Source organism: Lithobates pipiens, unplaced genomic scaffold (genome assembly GCF_037356315.1).
Source record: "Lithobates pipiens isolate NorthernLeopardFrog02 unplaced genomic scaffold, aLitPip1_a1.2 Scaffold_18, whole genome shotgun sequence".
In the NCBI taxonomy this organism is placed as follows: domain Eukaryota; kingdom Metazoa; phylum Chordata; class Amphibia; order Anura; family Ranidae; genus Lithobates; species Lithobates pipiens.
The window spans coordinates 43,846,407-43,865,487 of record NW_027507758.1 but is presented as its reverse complement, the minus strand read 5'-3'; the positions used below and the strand labels follow the sequence as shown (position 1 = coordinate 43,865,487).

At 44.1% G+C, this 19,081-nt stretch overlaps 1 protein-coding gene across 1 annotated transcript in view; it reads left to right on the top strand.

Annotated features, from left to right (window-relative positions):
* TTC7A (tetratricopeptide repeat domain 7A) overlaps positions 1-19,081 on the top strand; it is a 544,118-nt gene that overhangs the window by 427,280 nt on the left and 97,757 nt on the right. The window contains exon 19 of the mRNA XM_077485633.1: positions 8,170-8,372. Coding sequence (XP_077341759.1) covers positions 8,170-8,372 — 203 coding nt within the window. The remainder of the gene's footprint in view (positions 1-8,169; positions 8,373-19,081) is intronic.

The window sequence follows — 19,081 nt, the reverse complement described above, 5'->3', positions numbered from 1 at the left end:
TCAGAGGGACTTGTATCACCTCCTCACCACCTGCGTTAACCGCTTAAACCAGGGATGCTCAGCCTTTTGAAGAGCGAGGGCCACTTGAGCGACTTGGTAACCAGTCACGGGCCACAATGAGCAGAGCGGGTGGATGGCAGGTTCGTATCCACTCTGCGTATGCGGAGCAGACACGGACACAGCCCACTCTTCTGTATGGGCCCTCCGAAGTCTATGGCTCAGTGCAGGAACCTGCAATGTGCTGCACCTGCGGATCAGTTTGAAAGCAGCCCAGTATGCACTGTAGAAGGGCTATGCCCATATATACACTGTGATTTTAGAATATAAACCACTGGTGGCCAGTGGAAATTTTTTTTTGTGGGGGTGGGGGGGCAGCAAACAGTACTGGACTGTGAGTTTCATGGACCTGGAACTTGCCTTCTATTGATCATTGTGTTTGTGCGTTTTTGGAGAACTAACTATGAATGGGGAGACTCATATTCATTCGCTGTTGTAACACACCTGGGTGGGATCGAAGCGCATCCTCTGTGACCTGAGTCCACCTGGTTTTGAAGCCTATTAGATCCTCTGACTCTAATCAGGTGCTTAAAAAAAAAGACCCGCCGCTGTAATTCATGCACCTGGTGCCCTGAAAGGGGCCGGATGTATGAATAGGGGGTGGCTGCTATATATTAATCTATTCATTGCATATAGGGGGGTGGAGTAGAGAGAGGAGGCGGTGCCCCTAATGGACGGGCCGCCACTGATATAAAACTGACCTTCAGGAATCTCCATTTCTGGCTGTTCCTGTCACAGATGGAGTGATACCAATTGCACTCCGCCTGGGACAGCAACAGCCAGCAATACCTGTAGTAAGAGAGATTCCTGAAGGTTGGCTCTATACAGGAAGCATCGGCTTATGAGGCTCTTCCTCTAGTGGCAGCTCCATTCAGAACACTGATGCTCTGGGACGGCGGGTCGGGAAACCGCGATCTGGGCTTGCGAACCTACCATCCCATAGCAGGGCTTGCAAACCTACCATCCCAGAGCAGGAGCCTCATCAGAGGGCTCAGTGGCCCGCAGACCAGTGGTTGGGTATCTCTACCTTAAAGAGGAAGTAAACCCTGATGGGTTTACTTCCTCTTTGATTCCCTGCAAAGGTAAAGCATAATGGACTACTATGCATCGCATAGTAGTCCATTATGTGTCACTTACCTGACACAGGAGCCAGCAAAGTCACCGCTGTCCCCTGTAGTTTGGAGCCTCCATCTTCTTGGTGGGTCTCGCAATGATGTCACTCATGCGCATGGGAGCCGCCACTCGCAGCATATCGCCGTTAACTGCGGCTCGCTCGGTGCGCCTGCGCCCCGCTGCGCCGTAGACAGCGGTGCCTGTCTTTCGGCAAATATCTCCTAAATCGTGTAGGTTTAGGAGATATTTCTTGGGCCTACAGGTAAGCCTTAATCTAGACTTACCCGTAGGTCAAAGTGGTTTGTAAGGGTTTACAACCACTTTAAACCATGTGCCAGCATGCCACAACCACATGTATCACATGTGGCTGCAGGGAGCCCCCATTCAGTTGTGGATCATCTTTGCAATTTTTTGCCTTTGCAGCTTAAGGGGAGGGGGGGGGGGGCAATTGGGTTTTAGTAAAATTTCTGTGAAAAAGAGCTCTTTCTCTTTTATAAACAATAAATAGCTGTTGATGCTGCAGTCCCCTTTCCGTTTATGTTTATTTAGTGATTCCCTTGCACAATGCAGCATATCAGATGGCAGACTGGAAAAATTTTACCTCCTTGGATTCAATGAGTTCCAAAAAAAGGCAGATAGTATTATGCCAAACATTCCTAATTTTCTAGGTTAACCAGAAAGGTCTTGTCTTGGGTCAATAGGATTAGTCCTTGGAAAAAAAATCTCCAGTCCCCATGAGGCCTGGTCCTGGACTGTGAGTTTCTTGGACCTGAAACTTACCAGCTGTGCATTCTAGGAATCATTGTGTTTGTGATTTTCTGGAGAACTATAAATGGAGAGACATTATTAGACAATACTTCATGGGAAACACATTCTCAAGAAGAAGAAATTATTTCTGGATAAATGCCATTTTTAGATGGCAAGCCTATAAGGACATATCTTACATTGGGTTAAATTAAATCTTCACCTTCTTATGCCCTGTACACACGGTCGGACATTCCGACGACAAAATCCGTCTGATTTTTTCTGACGGATTTTGGCCCAAACTTGTCTTGCATACACACGGTCGCACAAAGTTGTCGGAAAATCCGATCGTTCAGAACGAGGGGACTATAAATAGTGCAGTAGCCAATAGCTTTCGTCTCGTATTTATTCTGAGCATGCATGGCATTGTGTGTGTCGGAAATGTCTACACGCGATCGGAATTTAAACGATCGGATTTTGTTGTCGGAAACTTTTAGAACAAGATCTCAAACTTTGTGTGTCGGAAATTCCAATGGAAAAAGTCTGATGGAGCCCACACACGATCGGATTTTCCGACAACGCGATCTGATTGCACATTTTCCATCGGAAAGTCCGACCGTGTGTTCAGGACATAAGAGTACCAGGCACTGCTAAGATCTTCAGCATCCTTCCAGGTGTGTTGGATGCCTGCTGTCCGCTGTACCCCCTTCCCTGCATCATGATTAGGTCCCTTCACAACTTGTTAATTTCATTGATGAAAATATTTTCGTTGACTAAATCAACGCTGGTACTGAAGATTTTAGTCGACTAATATACGACTAAAATTAAAATGTAATTTTAGTCAAAATACGTTGACTAAACTAAATCGAAGTTTGACGTCAAAATTAACACTGGGATGTACTTGGTCAGAAACAATGTTTAGGTAGGTAGTACATGCACATGAATGACAGAACCCAAGGTTTCCCAGTAGAACATTGCCAAAAGCATCTCTGCCGGCTTGTCTTCTTCCCATACTTCATCCTGGTGTCATCTCTTCTCCAGGTAAGCGACACACACAAACGCTGCCATCCACATGATGTAAAATAAAATGGGACTCATCAAACCAGGCCACCTTCTTCCATTGCTCCATGGTCCAGTTCTGATGCTCACATGCCCATTGTAGGTGCTTTTGGCTGTGTACACTGGTCAACAGGGGCACTCTGACCAGTCTGCGGCTCCACAGCCTCATACAGAACAAACTGCGATGCACTGTGTGTTCTGACACCTTTCTATCATAGTCAGCATTAACTTTTACAGGAACTTGGCCTACAGTAGCTCTTCTATAGGATCAGAGTATACAGACCAGCCTTCACTCCCCATGTGTATCAGTGAGCCTTGGCCACCCCATGACCCTCTCACCGATTCACTCGTTTTCCTTCCTAGGACCACTTTTGGTAACCCTACCAGGGTGGGCTGACAATCAGAAGGAACTCAAGAAACTTAATGGTAGGCAACATTGAATCATGGGTGTTGAAGTTTGGGAAAGATACTTTACCATGGCAGTCCTAAGGACCATTGGACTACAATTCCCAATGCAAGCCGGGTATAAGGAGAGAGGGAGTTGTATTTACTGAGATTGAATACAAAGGAACGCTCTCTTTTTTGCAAGGAGACTGAGGTATGCACATTAACCTGCTACAAGCCTGCTGTCATGTGCTGGGAATCGGAGTCACTCCAGGCAGATGCAGATGTGAGCTAACATGTGGAGATGCCTGTTGCTTTATTGCCGGGACTGGTGAGAGGACACTGCTACCATTAAGCTGTTGCTGCTAGCACTTAAAAACTGACCATCTAAATAATAGCATTATTTACTGCATGCAGATTTTACTGGGACTGTACCCATGTGCACCACTGTAAAGACTGGGCCCCAAAGCTGGCCAGCTGAAGAACTAGGGCTAAAGACTACTCACTCAGATAGTTGCTTCACAAGAACTATTGTCCATAGTAAGACCCCTTTCACACCACACTGCCCATAGCGTTGGCGCTAAAACGCTGATATTTTTAGCAGCGTTTTACTACCGGATTTGTGCGCATTTTGGCCGCTAGCGGGGCGCTTTTACCCCCCCCCCCCCTCCCCCCGCTAGCGGCCGAGAAAGGGTTAAACAATAGCAATAGCGGCGTTTTGCCGGCGTTATTACAGCGCTTCCCCAGTGATTTCAATGGGGAGCAGTGGTCAGGCTTTCACACTACAAACAATGGTGCAGCTTTTTTAGGGCGGATTGCAGGCGCTATTTCTAACGCTATAGCGCCAGCAAAACGCCCTGGTGTGAAAGGGGTCTTAGATGTACCTAAATTTCATTGCTGCCATTCATATATAGAGTGCACTCTAAATTGGATTAAGCCTACTCTTTACAGAAGATTTATCATAGTGTTTATTATTATTATTATTATACAGGATTTATATAGCGCCAACAGTTTGCGCAGATCTTTACAACGTTAGGGCAAACAGTACAGTTACAATACAATTCAATACAGGAGGAATCAGAGGACGCTGATGAAGAAAATAAAAGTACAGTTGTTAGGTAAGGGGCAGCATAGGCAAGTTTTCAAGGATCGCCTAAAAGTAGATAGAGTTGGAGGTAGTCGGACAGATTGGGGTAGGGAATTGGATGGGAGAGGCTCAGAAGAAGTCCTTGAGGTGAATATGGGAGAAGGTGACGAGGGAGCAAGAGAGCAGGATGTCTTGGGAGGAACGAAGAGAAGGATTTGGTTGGTATATTGAGACTAGGTTAGTGATGTAGCTGGGGACAGTATTGGTTGTCATTGCTGTTACTGTTTTCTAATGCCATTATTTACTGCTGATTTTGTGGATTACCGGGTCCTCTCCAATTTAGCTGCATAAAACTCCATTCTATGCGGCTATAGCCTAGTGAAAATATTTTGTAGTGAACTGTGATTGGCCTAATTCTTTACTTATGTATTACTTATTATACTGCTATTTACTGCAACCCATGACAATATGTTATGTTCATTTACCACTACCCAGTCAGATGTTTGCTTTTTGATACCGAACATTAGTTGTGTGCGGGGTATCTATATCTGTGCTCCCAGTAGCAGTGCAGTGCGTAGGCCTGTTGTGTTAGTGAGGATGAGGCTGTTCTCATAGTCGAGGCAGAAGAACAGAGAACCCAACCTACTAAGCAGCTCCTGCAGGGGCAGTGCTACACACACATGTAGTGTATATATACTGTATATTATATATATATACTGTATATGCAGCACAACTTTTTTTAATATATTGTCTGAACAGTATTGACCACAGGATGATATTCATATGCATCAGTCATGCGATACATTAAAAATCTGAACCATTCACTAAAAGTGACTTTGACCCAGAAGTCAGGGCAATTTGTGTAATGTCTCTCAAGAAAACTTACAAGTGTTTCTTTCTGAATGGACTTGGCAGCTAATGTGTTTCACACATGGAACACACCCTAAGAAGTTGCTTTAATCCACGGTTTACTCTGTCGCCTGTAACCTTGGCATTGTTGGCACTAAGTAGATAATGGCATTCATTAAAGGTGACTCAACATATTCATTGAGAACATTCAGTGCACCAGAGGGCACTGATCATGTCCATATCCTGTGGATCGGTTAAAGCGGAACTAAACTCAATTAACATAAATTATTTTAATCCTTATGCTGCTAGCATTCCTAAATAGATGGGAAGGTACACTAAATTACCAAAAGTATTGTGACGCCTGCCACACGAACTTTAATGAATGGCATCCCAGTCTTAGTCCGTAGGGTTCAATATTGAGTTGGCCCACCCATTGCAGCTATAACAGCTTCAACTCTTCTGGGAAGGCTGTCCACAAGGTTTAGGAGTGTGTCTATGGGAATATTTGACCATTCTTCCAGAAGTGCATTTGTGAGGTCAGGCACTGATGGTGGATGAAAAGGCCTGGCTCGCAGTCTCCGCTCGAATTCATCCCAATGATGTTCTGTTGGGTTGAGGTCAGGACAGTGGAGGCCAGTGAAGTTCCTCCACCCCAAACTCACTCATCTATGTCTTTATGGACCTTTCTCTGTGCCCTGGTGTGCTGACGCCTTCAGGATTCCTTTCACAGGAACTAAGGGGCCAAGCCCAACCCCTGAAAAACAACCCCACACCATAATCCCCCCTCCACCAAATGATTTGGACCAGTGCACAAAGCAAGGTCCATAAAGACATGGATAAACGAGTTTGGGGTGGAAAAACTTGACTGGCCTGCACAACCTAGAACGCCTTTGGGATGAATTAGAGTGGAGACTGCAAACCAGGCCGTCTTGTCCAACATCAGTGCCTGACCTCACAAATGTACTTCTGGAAGAATGGTCAAACATTCGCATAGACACACTCCTAAACCTTGTGGACAGCCTTCCCAGAAGAGTTGAAGCTGTTATAGCTGCAAAGGGTGGGCCAACTCAATATTGAACCCTACGGACTAAGACTGGGATGGCATTAAAGCTTATGTGCATGTAAAGTGGCTATAATAGCTCAATAGTGGTGTATCCATAAGTTGGGTGGTTGAAAAAGAAAGGGGTATTAAAGGTTAAAAAGGAAGGTAGCCACCCTTCAGAATGTATCCAAACTTTGCAAGACATGTAAGGAAAAAAATCCTCCCCCTCCCTGTTTTTTTCCCTTGGATTCCAGGAAGGAAATGCTACATGAATCATCTGCCCTTAGGGCCGGTTCACACAGCAGGCGAGGCGAGGCGTCTCCGACTTGCCTCGCCGCGACCTGCGGCGACCTCAGCGGCGACTTGCAGATGACTTCTGTATAGAAGTCAATGCAAGTCGCCCCGAGGTCGCCCAAAAGTAGTACAGGAACCTTTTTTCTGAGTCGGAGCGACTCGAGTCGCTCCTCTCATAACGGTTCCATTGTACAGAACGGGGGCGACTTGCGGGAGCGAGGCGAGTCGTGTCGCCTCGCATCGCCCGCTGTGTGAACCGGCCCTTACTGGAAATGCTAGGGGAGGTGTTTTTCAAAGTGATTTCTCAAAAAAATAAAGCATGGATACATGGGTGGATGGGTGAATTTGCTGTGAATGTAAAAAATGAACTACCGCATTTATTGGCGTATAACACACACATTCATTTTAAGAGGGAGGTTTCAGGAAAAAAAACTTAAATTTTAAATAAGGAACTTTGAAGCAAAATAAGGGTCAGTGCCCATCTGCAGCCTCACCATTACCATCAATGCAGCCTGATCAATGCCCATCTGCAGCCTCACAAGTGCCATCAATGCAGCCTCATAAGTGCCTCAGCATTGCCATCAATGCAGCAGCCTCACCATTGCCTTCAATGCAGCCTGATTGATGCCCATCTGCAGCCTAGAGGGGACAGGGAGGGGAGCGGGATGAACGCCGACAGATTACATACAGTGAGAATCTCCTATGATAGACAGAACAGTGGTCCAATGGCAGCCCAGGAGATGGGACTTCCTATTAGAGAGGTCGCCTGGTAAACAGGAGATTCTGTATGAAATCTCATGGCGCTCGTCCCGCCCCCCTGCCTGTCCCCTCTGAGGCAGCTAAAATTGGAAGTATCGGCATATAACACGCTATTTGCACCCAATTTTCAGTGTTAAAAAGTGTGTGTTATACGCCAATAAATACAGTAAATAGCGTTTATTTTGAATGGACGCAAATCTTACTGCAAAGTATCAGGAGCACTCATGAGTACTCGTGAAAATACTTATCGGCGCATCCCTATATAAAATAATAATAAACTCTGTGTGGGGGACAGTTACACTGAGGGGTGTGGCTGTTACTGAGCTCTGCCAGCAGAGAGCACTGCAGTGTGAGAACAGAAAGACAATAATATGCAATTGCCTTTCCAAGCAAAAATCTGTCACAAATCATAACATGTGGAAGTACAGGAATATAAAGACATAAAAAGGTGTGAGATTTCAATTGTTACACTACTGATGGCTCACCGACGCTGAGGATTTCCGTTTTCCTAGGAAACCCATTAAACCATCCCCGGTATCTATGACATTTTTTTATTTTATTTTTTTTAATTTAAAGGAACGACTATTGGTGTATACAACACATTTTACAGATCTCACAATGCGCCATGACAGCTTGCCAGTCAGTCACATATGCTGCCATTGTTTATTAACTCATATCATGTATATTTTTATTTCTCTGCATGTTTGTGGCTCTCTGACAATTGTCACAATTTAAAAATAATGAGTTATTTTATTGTACTTTCCCCCCCTCCATTGTACAGCTGAACTCTTTTTGGAACAACAGCTTATGAAAGAAGCAGGCTTTTGTATCCAGGAGGCATCCAGCCTTTTCCCCACATCACACACTGTGCTGTACATGCGTGGGAAGCTCTCCGAGATGAAAGGCTGTTTGGAGGAGGCAGAGCAATTGTACAACGAAGCACTAACAGTCAATCCAGATGGAGTGAAAATTATGCACAGCCTGGTAAGTTTGTAGGCTCCTCTCATTGTGCGAGTGTTTGGAGACCGCATCTGTGGGTTCCATTGTTGCATTGATTGTGTGGTAATATTAGGTCATTATTTTTAGAATTTTACATTCAGTGGCTGTACTTTTAATTGGGAGACGTGGTAATAGTAAATGTTTATTGTGTGAAAAACAAAGAATGTTCTGCCATTGTTAAAGGGATACTCTGATGTAGCCTTTCTCAACCTTTTCAACACAGAGGAACCCTTGACATGGTTGTCCGGTCTCGGGAACTCCTGCTAAAAATGAGCAATCTACAACTCATGATACAATATTATGATGGTCAGTGGGAAGAATGGTCCTTACACTTGTGGTCATTGGGAAGAATGGTCCTTACACTTGTGGTCAGTGGGAAGAATGGTCCTTACACTTGTGGTCATTGGGAAGAATGGTCCTTACACTTGTGGTCAGTGGGAAGAATGGTCCTTACACTTGTGGTCAGTGGGAAGAATGGTCCTTACACTTGTGGTCAGTGGGAAGAATGGTCCTTACACTTGTGGTCATTGGGAAGAATGGTCCTTACACTTGTGGTCAGTGGGAAGAATGGTCCTTACACTTGTGGTCAGTGGGAAGAATGGTCCTTACACTTGTGGTCATTGGGAAGAATGGTCCTTACACTTGTGGTCAGTGGGAAGAATGGTCCTTACACTTGTGGTCATTGGGAAGAATGGTCCTTACACTTGTGGTCATTGGGAAGAATTACCTCCTTACAGATAGCTAAAAAGATCAACGATGTGAGTGGGAACTTATCTGAGAGGCAGAAATTGCCCAATGCTGAAGGAACTCCTAGCACCTTTTGGAGGAACCCTAGGGTTCCACGGACCCCTGGTTGAGAATCACTGCTCTAATGTGATAAATGCTCAGTGGTTCTATATGAAAAAATTAACCAGAAAACAAGTAAACTAAAAGTCCATAGGTGGGGTGAAAAACGTGATGAATCTGGATGTCCCTTTTTTTTTTTTTATTGCTACAAAATTACTTGAAACCCCAAAACATTTTATATATATATATATATATATATATATATATATATATATAGATATATATATATATAGATATATATATATATAGATATATATAGATAGATAGATAGATATTTTAGTAGACACCCTAGAGAATAAAATGGTGGTTATTGCAATATTTTAGGTCACACTGTATTTGCACAGCGTTCTTTCAAATGCAGTTTTTTGGGGAAAAATTACTTTAATGAATAAAAACTAACCAGTTAAGTGAGCCCATTTTTATTTTTTTTTATAATGTGAAAGATTTTACGTCGTTAGAATTGTGAGAGAATCACAATCTTTTTTTTCTAAGCAAAAAAATTGTGATTCTCATTTTGGCCAGAATCGTGCAGCTCTACTCCACATTCACGAAAACAATTGTTTTCTACATTAAAGCGGAACTAAACTTTCTCCAAGTAAACACATAGGAAGGTGCACAATATTATTGCACAGAGCAGGTAAGTATAACGTGGTTATTTTTTAAACAAAGACAAGAAGAAAAAAAAAGACTTTAGTATGACTTTAACTGAAGAAGCTGACGTTAGAAGCTGATTGGTTACTATACACAGCTGCGCCAGATTCTGAGTGCTCTGGTTTTAGTAAATCTCCTCCAATGCGTTTCTAAAGGACCTTCCCTGCTCCAGTTATACTGACATTAGCAGCCATCTACTGCTTCCACTATGCAGGATAGAAAACTCCATGGTTCTGGGTATGGGGGGAGCACTGTCACATGACAGAAGGGGGTGACATCATCCCCCCCCCCCCCCCGGGCTCTGACAGTTTAGTGCATCAGAGGCAGGAGTGACGTGTGATCAATGGTAATCTGAGTATGAGTCTGCTAAGCGACAGTGGGGTTCATTTACTAAAGGTAGGTAAAGTGTGCACTTTGCAAAAGAGGTTTCACTCATTTTCCTTACAGAGCTTCACTTTGTAAAGAATAAACAATCAGATGCAGAGTAAAAAAATATATATATTTTTGTTTTGATTGCACATGATTAGATGATGAAGGGGGTGGTGATAGTTATGCTCTGTAGGTTGCGTGCCGCGTCCCTAGTATTACATTACCAAATCAATTTTTTTTTTCTTCATCAACATGGGACTTTAATGCTGGGTTCACACTATTGCAAATTGGATGTGGGTTCCTCCGCATCCAATTTGCAATAGCAGGAGATTTAGACCGGCTCTCTATGGAACCAGTTCACATATCTCCGCTGCGGCTCCGGTGCGAATTTGCATAGGGGCCCTGTGGGTCTTTTGGTCCGTTTCGGGTCCGAATTCAGCCAAAAATGCGGACTGAAATCGGACCAGAAACGGTGAATGGGAAAGCACCGGACCCCTGCTGGGAGCCAAATGCGAAGATATTGTGAACCCAGCCTAAGAGCCCTTTCACACCACGCCGCCTAGGGCGTCAGCGGTAAAGCGGCGCTATTTTTTGTGTTGCGTTACCGTCGTTTTAGCGCTACTATTCGGCTGCTAGCGGGGCGGTTTTAACCCCCCCCCCGCACGCTGGCGGCCGATAAAGGGGTTAAATCCGCCCGCAAAACACCGCCGGAGCAGCACTTTGCCAGCGGTATCGCAGAGCTGCCCCATTGATTTCAATGGGGAGCAGCAGTGGAGGAACGGTGGAGAAGCAGTGGAGGAACGGTGACTTCACCCCTCCAAAGAAGCTGCTGGCAGGTCTTTTTCTGACGCCCTGCCAGCGCACCACTCCTCGGGCTTTCACACTGGAGTGAATGGAGCAGCTGTTTTAGGGCTTTTTGCAGGCGCTATTTTTAACGCTATAATGCCTGCAAAACGCCCCCAGTGTGAAAGGGGTCTAAATGGCACTGGCAAACAGGACTCAACCATAATCAGTAATTTTCTCAAAAAACAAAAGATTAGTTTATTTTACAATATTCAAAATTCATAACAATTGTACATAGAAAAATACGGCATGCATATAGACTGGTCCATGACTATCATCCATAATGCATATTATGATATGGAGTGTCTTCCATCACCCTATGACACTGCATATCATCATATACTTTATGAATGATAGTCATTGACCAGTCTACAGTATATACATGCTGAATTTTTCTATGTACAATTGTTCTGAATTTTGAATATTGTAAAATAAACTAATCTTTTGTTTTTTAACCACTTCAATACTGGGCACTTTCTCCCCTTCCTGCTCAGGGCAATTTTCAGCTTTCAGCGCTGTCGCATTTTGAATGACAATTACACGGTCACGCTACACTGTACTCAAACTAAATTTTTATACTTTTCTTCCCATAAATAGAGATTTCTTTTGGTGGCATTTGATCACCTCTGGGGTTTTTATTTTTTGCTAAACAAACTAAAAAAAGACCAAAATTTCTGGAAAAAAAAAAAGTTTTTCTTAGTTTCTGTTATAAAACTTTGTTTTCTCCTTCACTGACGGGCATTAATTAGGCAGCACTGATGAGTTGGCACTGATGGCTACTGGTGAGAAGGCACTAATATGTAGAATAAGATGTGCACTGATAGGGTGCACTGATATGCAGCACTGATGGGCACCGATAAGTGGCACTGATATGCAGCACTGATGGACACTGATAGGCTATACTGATGGACACTGTTGGTAGCACTGATGGGCACTAATAGGTGGCACTGATGGGCACTAATAGATGGCACTGATGGGCAGCACTGATGATGAGGTACTGACAGTCATTACTGATGGGCACTGATTGGTATCTGTGAAGGGCACTGACAGACGTTACTGTTGGGCACTGATTTGCACTTTGATGGGCACTGACTGGCAGTGATTGGCAGATGTGGCACCTCTGATGGGGGCTGAGCTGATAATCAATGTGCTGATTTTCAGCGAAGACCCCCCCTCACAGGAGAGCCACCGATCGGCTCTCCTGTCAGCGTGAACCGAGGAAAGCCGTTTATCGACACTTTCTGGTTGGACGCCGTGATTGGTCACAGCTGATCACGTGGTTAAGAGCCTCCATCATAGGCTCTTTACCGTGATCAGAGTTGCGGTGTGTCAGACTGACACACTACACCACCGATCGCCGCGCTGCGCACTCCCCGTGGCTTATCATATGACGTCCAGTCAGGATAACATAACCACTTTGCGCACGTCATTCTGTTATATGGCGGGCAGGAAGTGGTTAAGAATATTACTAATTGTCATTGAGTTCTGTTTAAGTGCCATTTAAAGTCCCATGTTGGGGGGAAAAAAAATTTGATTTGGTAATATGATTGGATGATGGACAACAGCAGAGCTTTACCCCATTTACTAAACTCTGAACAAGAAAATACACAGTCTATTTGCCTTTAGTAAATCTACCTCATTACTGCACCCTTTTATGTAGTCTTGTATTAGATTTTATCCACTTGATGCGTTCTGAGAATATATTCGCTTCCATGTCTTGCAATCAGGAATATATCAGGTTCTGAACCTTGTAAAACATTGACAGTACAGGAAGTCAAAAAATGTCACCGTTGCTATCTTCTCCGGCAGACTGCAGTGATACAAGCCGTACCCAGCCTACCCTCACACATCCTTGGGTTTGCTGGACTCGCCTGGCTGTGTCAGGCTCTGCTGCAGACAGCGTGACTCATGTGGCAGCATTCATTTAGCCCGTCTGGACCTGGGAGCAGGATGGCAGTCTGTACCGTACAGCCTAGGTGTAACCTTTCCTGCAGTATGTCTCCTGGTAGGTTCAGGTTACTCTGCAAGGAACTATTTCTGTTTGGTGTCATTACATCACATGCCTTTAAATAGCCCCGTGAATTCTACTTAAAAGGCCAGTAATCGTAAAAATTGAAGGTTGGCTTGTATAAAAGAGCTGCTAATGCTTGTAGATTAATTATATGCCAATAGTAAAATCAATAAACTGCTAATGCAGTTCAGTAAACAGCGATATAGTCAGAATGTGGGAAAAATACTATTTTAACTACTTCATGCCTATGCTATAGTTGAAAGACGACTACAACACTGGCTTCAAATGTCAGGAGGGCATCTATGGGCGTGCTTGCGCTGCTGGAGCACCACCTGTGCCACGCGGGCAGTGTGCTCTGTGATCATCGAGTTTCCTTTGGACTGCTGATCACACACTGAGGTAAAGGACCAATCACGGCCCTTTACCACGTGATCAGCTGTCAGCCAATGACAGCTCATCACAGAAGTAAACAAGGCTTTTTTTTTTCGACGTGAGGAAAAAAGAAGAAAGCCGTTAACTGGCTTCTGTTACAGGGACATTGTTCCCAACATTTGCCCACCAGTGCTACTAATCAGTGCCCACCAGTGCTACTAAACAGTGCCCACCAGTGCTGCTAATCAGTGCTCAGCAGTGCTGCTAACCAGTGCCCACCAGTGCTACAAATCAGTGCCCACCAGTGCTGCTAACCAGTGCCCACCAGTGCTACTAATCAGTGCCCACCAGTGCTGCTAATCAGTGCTTACCGGTGCTGCTAACCAGTGCCCACCAGTGCTACTAATCAGTGCCCACCAGTGCTGCTAACCAGTGCTCACCAGTGCCGCTAATCAGTGATCACCAGTGCTGCTAACCAGTGCTCACCAGTGCTACTAATCAGTGCCCACCAGTGCTGCTAATCAGTGCCCACCAGTGCTACTAATCAGTGCCCACCAGTGCTGCTAACCAGTGCCCACCAGTGCTACTAACCAGTGCTACTAACCAGTGCCCACCAGTTCTGATAATCCATGCCCACAAGTGCTGCTAATCAGTGCCCACCAGTGCTGCTAACCCGTGCCCACCAGTGCTGCTAACCAGTGCCCATCAGTGCTACTAACCAGTGCCCACCAGTGCTACTAACCAGTGCCCACCAGTTCTGATAATCCATGCCCACAAGTGCTGCTAATCAGTGCCCACCAGTTCTGCTAACCAGTGCTGCTAACCAGTGCCACCTACCAGTGCCCATCAGTACTGCAAATCAGTGCCACCTATCAGTGCCCACCAGGGTTACCTATCAGTGCTGCCTATCAGTGCCCATCAGCACCATCTATTAGTTATATGCTACTTTATACTATATAATAGATATTTTATGTTCTTTTATTTAACTTAACCTATCTACCCACCATTTGATTGCATTGGGCACTATGAAATGATGAGATTGACCCATAAGGGATCAATGCCCATCAGGGCCGCGTTATCAGTGTACATCAATGAAAGAGAAAAATTAACGGTTTGTAAAATTTTATAACAAACTATGAAAAATATTTGTTTTTTCAAAGTTTTAGGACTTGTTTGTTTAGCAAGAAATAAAAACCCCAGTGGTGATTAAATGCCAACAAAAGAAAGCAAAATTGGCCTGGGCAGGAAGGGGGTGAAAGTGTCCAGTAAGCAAGTGGTTAGAGTGGAAATAAAATCTCTCAATCAACATGAACTACTTGCAATCCTTATGCTGCTAGCCTTAGTAATTAGATAGTAAGTTATATTAAAGTAGCTTGTTCATTTTTTTTTTTTAGAAAAATGGAAATTACCGCTAAATATGGGATTTTAAACGGCAAAAACGCCACCAAAATGATGTAAAACCAATATTTATTGAAACATAAGTGGTGATCAATAAAACCACACAGAAAAAGAGAAAATTACATGATCATTGTAAAAATTGCAAAATGACATAAGTATACATAGAGTATGTCCAATTACTCTCCAGTAATCCGAGGAAAATCTTCTGTTACGACGCGTTTCAGGTTCAAGCCCTTCGTCAGGGGTATTTGTACAGGAGAAAGCAAAATGTTTTGATACAGGCACACAATAGCAGACATAGGCACCCCTCCCATGCCCAGAGGGCACCTACCAACATAAAATGCGCAGTACAATGCTTGAATGTGCAATTGTTCAGACAGGGACTAAGTGGTCACTGCTGCAGATGGCGTGATTTTAGGTTCAATGCGGTCCCCAGGCCGACCAAGATACCCCATGGAGGTCCCCACAATAGAAGGTTGCAAATACAGGTGTATGAAGAGGTAACGGGAGCTGAAAGCAAAAAAAAAAAGATAGTAAGGTATATTAAAGTAACTTGTTGTAAACTTTTTTATAATCTCTTCAGTTGCTTCCTGGTGTCTGGCCTAGGCCAAAATGATGTGATATAGTTTTGTTTTTTAACCTCTATGCAATTTTGCCGGCAACCAAAGCAACGAAACATCAATTCATAAAAAGTCTTTAATACAAAATTATTAAAATACATATTCTCTAAAACAACAGATAGCCATAATTAGCCTAAAGGACATTTAGTAAGCATATACAGATTAAAGTGGTACTTTCCAAAACTGCATATATTATGAAGCTTTGATATTCCACAAGATGCTCACTCTATGGCAGGGATATGCAATTAGTGGACCTCCAGCTGTTGCAGAACTACAAGTCCCATGAGGCATAGCAAGACTGACAGCAACAAGCATAACACGCAGAGGCATGATGGGACTTGTAGTTTTGGAACAGCTGGAGGTCCGCTAATTGCATATCCCTGCTCTATGGCATTAAAATTCCTACGTGTTTCAAGATTCGTTCAGTTAATCTCTTCCTCAGGGACAGGAGATGCCACTTAACATAATAAGATACACCACTGCTCCTCAGTATATCAGCTAATTTCACTTACTTTACACTTGAAACAGGGGATGGTCCTAGAAGTACGGGCTTGATTGTTTGTGTGCCGACCGACACACCAAACTTAAAGTGGGGTGCCCCCTAAAAAAAAAAATGTTTAAGTCAGCAGCTACAAATACTGCAACTGCTGACTTTTAATAATTGGACACATACCTGTCCCAGGGTCCAGCGATGCGGGGGAATGAAGCCCCCCCTCGTTACACCCCGCTCCGCTCGCGACGTCAGCATTCTTACTGTGGGCACCCGGCTATGGCTTCACAACCGGGCACCCACTGCACATGCGCGAGCGGTGCCGCGCGCCGTGATATGCCGCACAGTCATCTGGGACACGTGACAGGTCCCAGATGACTGTGCGGCACCGAGGGGAAGTGATGTCAGTGCCCGGGCACTGAAGGAGGCTGACTATGAGGGACCCCCTAGCAACAGTCATTTAGAGGTGAGTAAAAAAAAAATTCCAATTGAATTTTAAGATTTTTTTTTTTTTTTTTTCGGTGGAAACACCACTTTAAAGAGGAAGTAAACCCTGATGGGATTACTTCCTCTTTGTCTCCCTGAAAAGGTAAAGCATAATGGGCTACTATGCATCGCATAGTAGTCCATTATGTGTCACTTACCTGACACAGGAGCCAGCGATGTCACCGCTGTCCCCTGTAGTCCGGAGCCTCCATCTTCTTCCGGGTATCACTGCTCCGGCCACTCACAGCACCTGAGCAGCATTGACGTCACTCCCGCGCATGCGCACGGGAGTCGCCACTAACGGCGATAGTGCGCCTGCTCGCCTCTGTGACTGTCTTTTAGTAACTATCTCTTAAACCGTGTAGGTTTAGGAGATATTTCTTGGACCTACAGGTACGTCTTGATCTAGGCTTACCTGTAGGTCAAAGTGGTTTGTAGGGGTTTACAACCACTTTAAGGCGCATTTAATCAGTGGATGCTGTATGTGCAATATTTTATATTCTGATTCATTTTAAAAGGATTTTACGCTATGTGGAGCATTTTGTTTTTTTGGAGAGATTCTTACATATAATACGGTGCCAAGGGGTGATCCAGTGTAGGAGAGTTATCGGATCTGGGGAAAGGCCTTGGATGGGTTTAAGCCACAAGTGCAAGCAACTGCTTGTAATGAGGGGTCCACAGGAGCTGTTGGTGGGGGCACTGATATTATAAGATCACTAAAAGATGGTGGATGGTGGAGATTGGCACCAGGAGTTTTTAAGATATATCATCACAACACTTGTGGACTGTTTTGTTTTTTTATTCTGAATTGATTTATTATAATTTGTTTGTTTAACGCAATTCTATATATTTTCACGTTTGTGTACTGTGTATATGTCTCACAGGAGATTTGCTGCTTATACTTTTCTGTTTATGAGGTTATTTAATAGCGCAGTTTTTTCACTTCTTTATTTCTTGAATCATCTGCCCTAACTCAAGATGGCCACAACTAGAAATGTTAGGAAGATGCTTTTCAAAGGGATTTCCTAACAAAATTAAATATAAGATGGATGAGTGAGTTTACGTTAATTATTAAAAAATTAAGTACTCTTTTAAAAAAAAAAAAAAAAAATGTATTAAATGATGTTTTCAGCGTATGGTGCTCATATACAGTTCAGTTCCACTTTAGCCTAAAGATAACAATTGAATATTTTGCAGCTTACCAATCTTTAGCCTATGGGGTTGATTTACTAAAGTCAAATAGACTGTGCACTTTGCTCCAGAGCTTAGTAAATGAGGTAAAGCTTCACCTTGCTAAGAATGCCCAATCATATGCAAGGAAAAAAAAATAGCATTTTTGCTTGCACTTGATTGGATAATGGAAGTCAGCAGAGCTTCTGCCCATTTACTGAGCTCTGGAGCAACTGCTCTTACAGAGTGCAAGTCTATTTGCATTTAGTAAATCAACCCCTTTTTGTCTGCATTCATTCTTCAAACGTTTTTTTCCATGTTTCACCATCTAAACCTTTCAATACTATACTTTTTATCCTATGCCAACAATGCTCACTGCACTGTATCTATAGAGGAGTAGAGTTGTCAGTGTAGGACCAAGATGTGCTTTAGGCTGGGTTCACATTGCAGCGATGCGGGAACGCCGCATGCGAACACTGCCCTATGCGAACTGCTGGGAGTGTCAGTGAAATGTTAATGACACCCCCAGATCAGTTCGCATATCGCAGTGCGATCTGCAAACTCGGACAGGAATCGGATCGCATGGTGTGAACACCCATGCGATCCGATTCTGCTGCGGACCAAAAAAAGGGTCCTGTGCGAGTTTGGGGCGGGTGCGATGCGAATTCAGCCATACTATCTGTATAGCTGAACTCGCATCGCACAGAGATCGGATGTATTTTGCACTGCAGTGCGGTGCGAATCACATCCAGGTCTCCTAGCCGCAGCAGTGTGAACCCAGCCTTAGGACGACTGAGCACCTAGAATTTCCAGTAGGAGATATTGCGGCTTCCATATTTCTCTCAGTACAGGTTTCTTACCTGTATCACCTGATCATGCATGTAAAGGTAATTGGAGGAGAGGGTGAAGAATGCTGTCTATAACCAGAGAAAATGGAAATGATTAGTCCAAGAAATTCAACCCAGCTGATTAGGTATCCCTCCTGATTTACTAGGGGTGTCAGATGCTATCCATAGACATATTAGCCATCAGCTAATCATAGTCAGCCTGTTACAGACCGTTCTGAATCTTCAGTGTCATGGGCATGGTAGGCAACCTCGGCACTCCAGCTGTGGTGAAACTACAAATCCCATCATGCTTCTGCCTCTAGGAGTCATGCCTGTGATTGTCAGGGTCTTGGAATGTCTCATGGGACATATAGCTTCAAAATAGCTGGAGGACCGAGGTAGCTCACCCCTGGTTTAAAGTAAGGTACCGTCTTTATTTATACCACTAGTGTAATTAGGGTTTGATTGTCCATATAACAGGTCCCATCTTGCAGCCCTCATGTTTGATCCCAATAACATACAGCTACCAAGCCAAAGGTTTGATGGAGGCAGTATTTGTGTAGAGACCAAGTGTCAGGGCAGGTAACAAACTGAGATGAGCAACCAGAAAT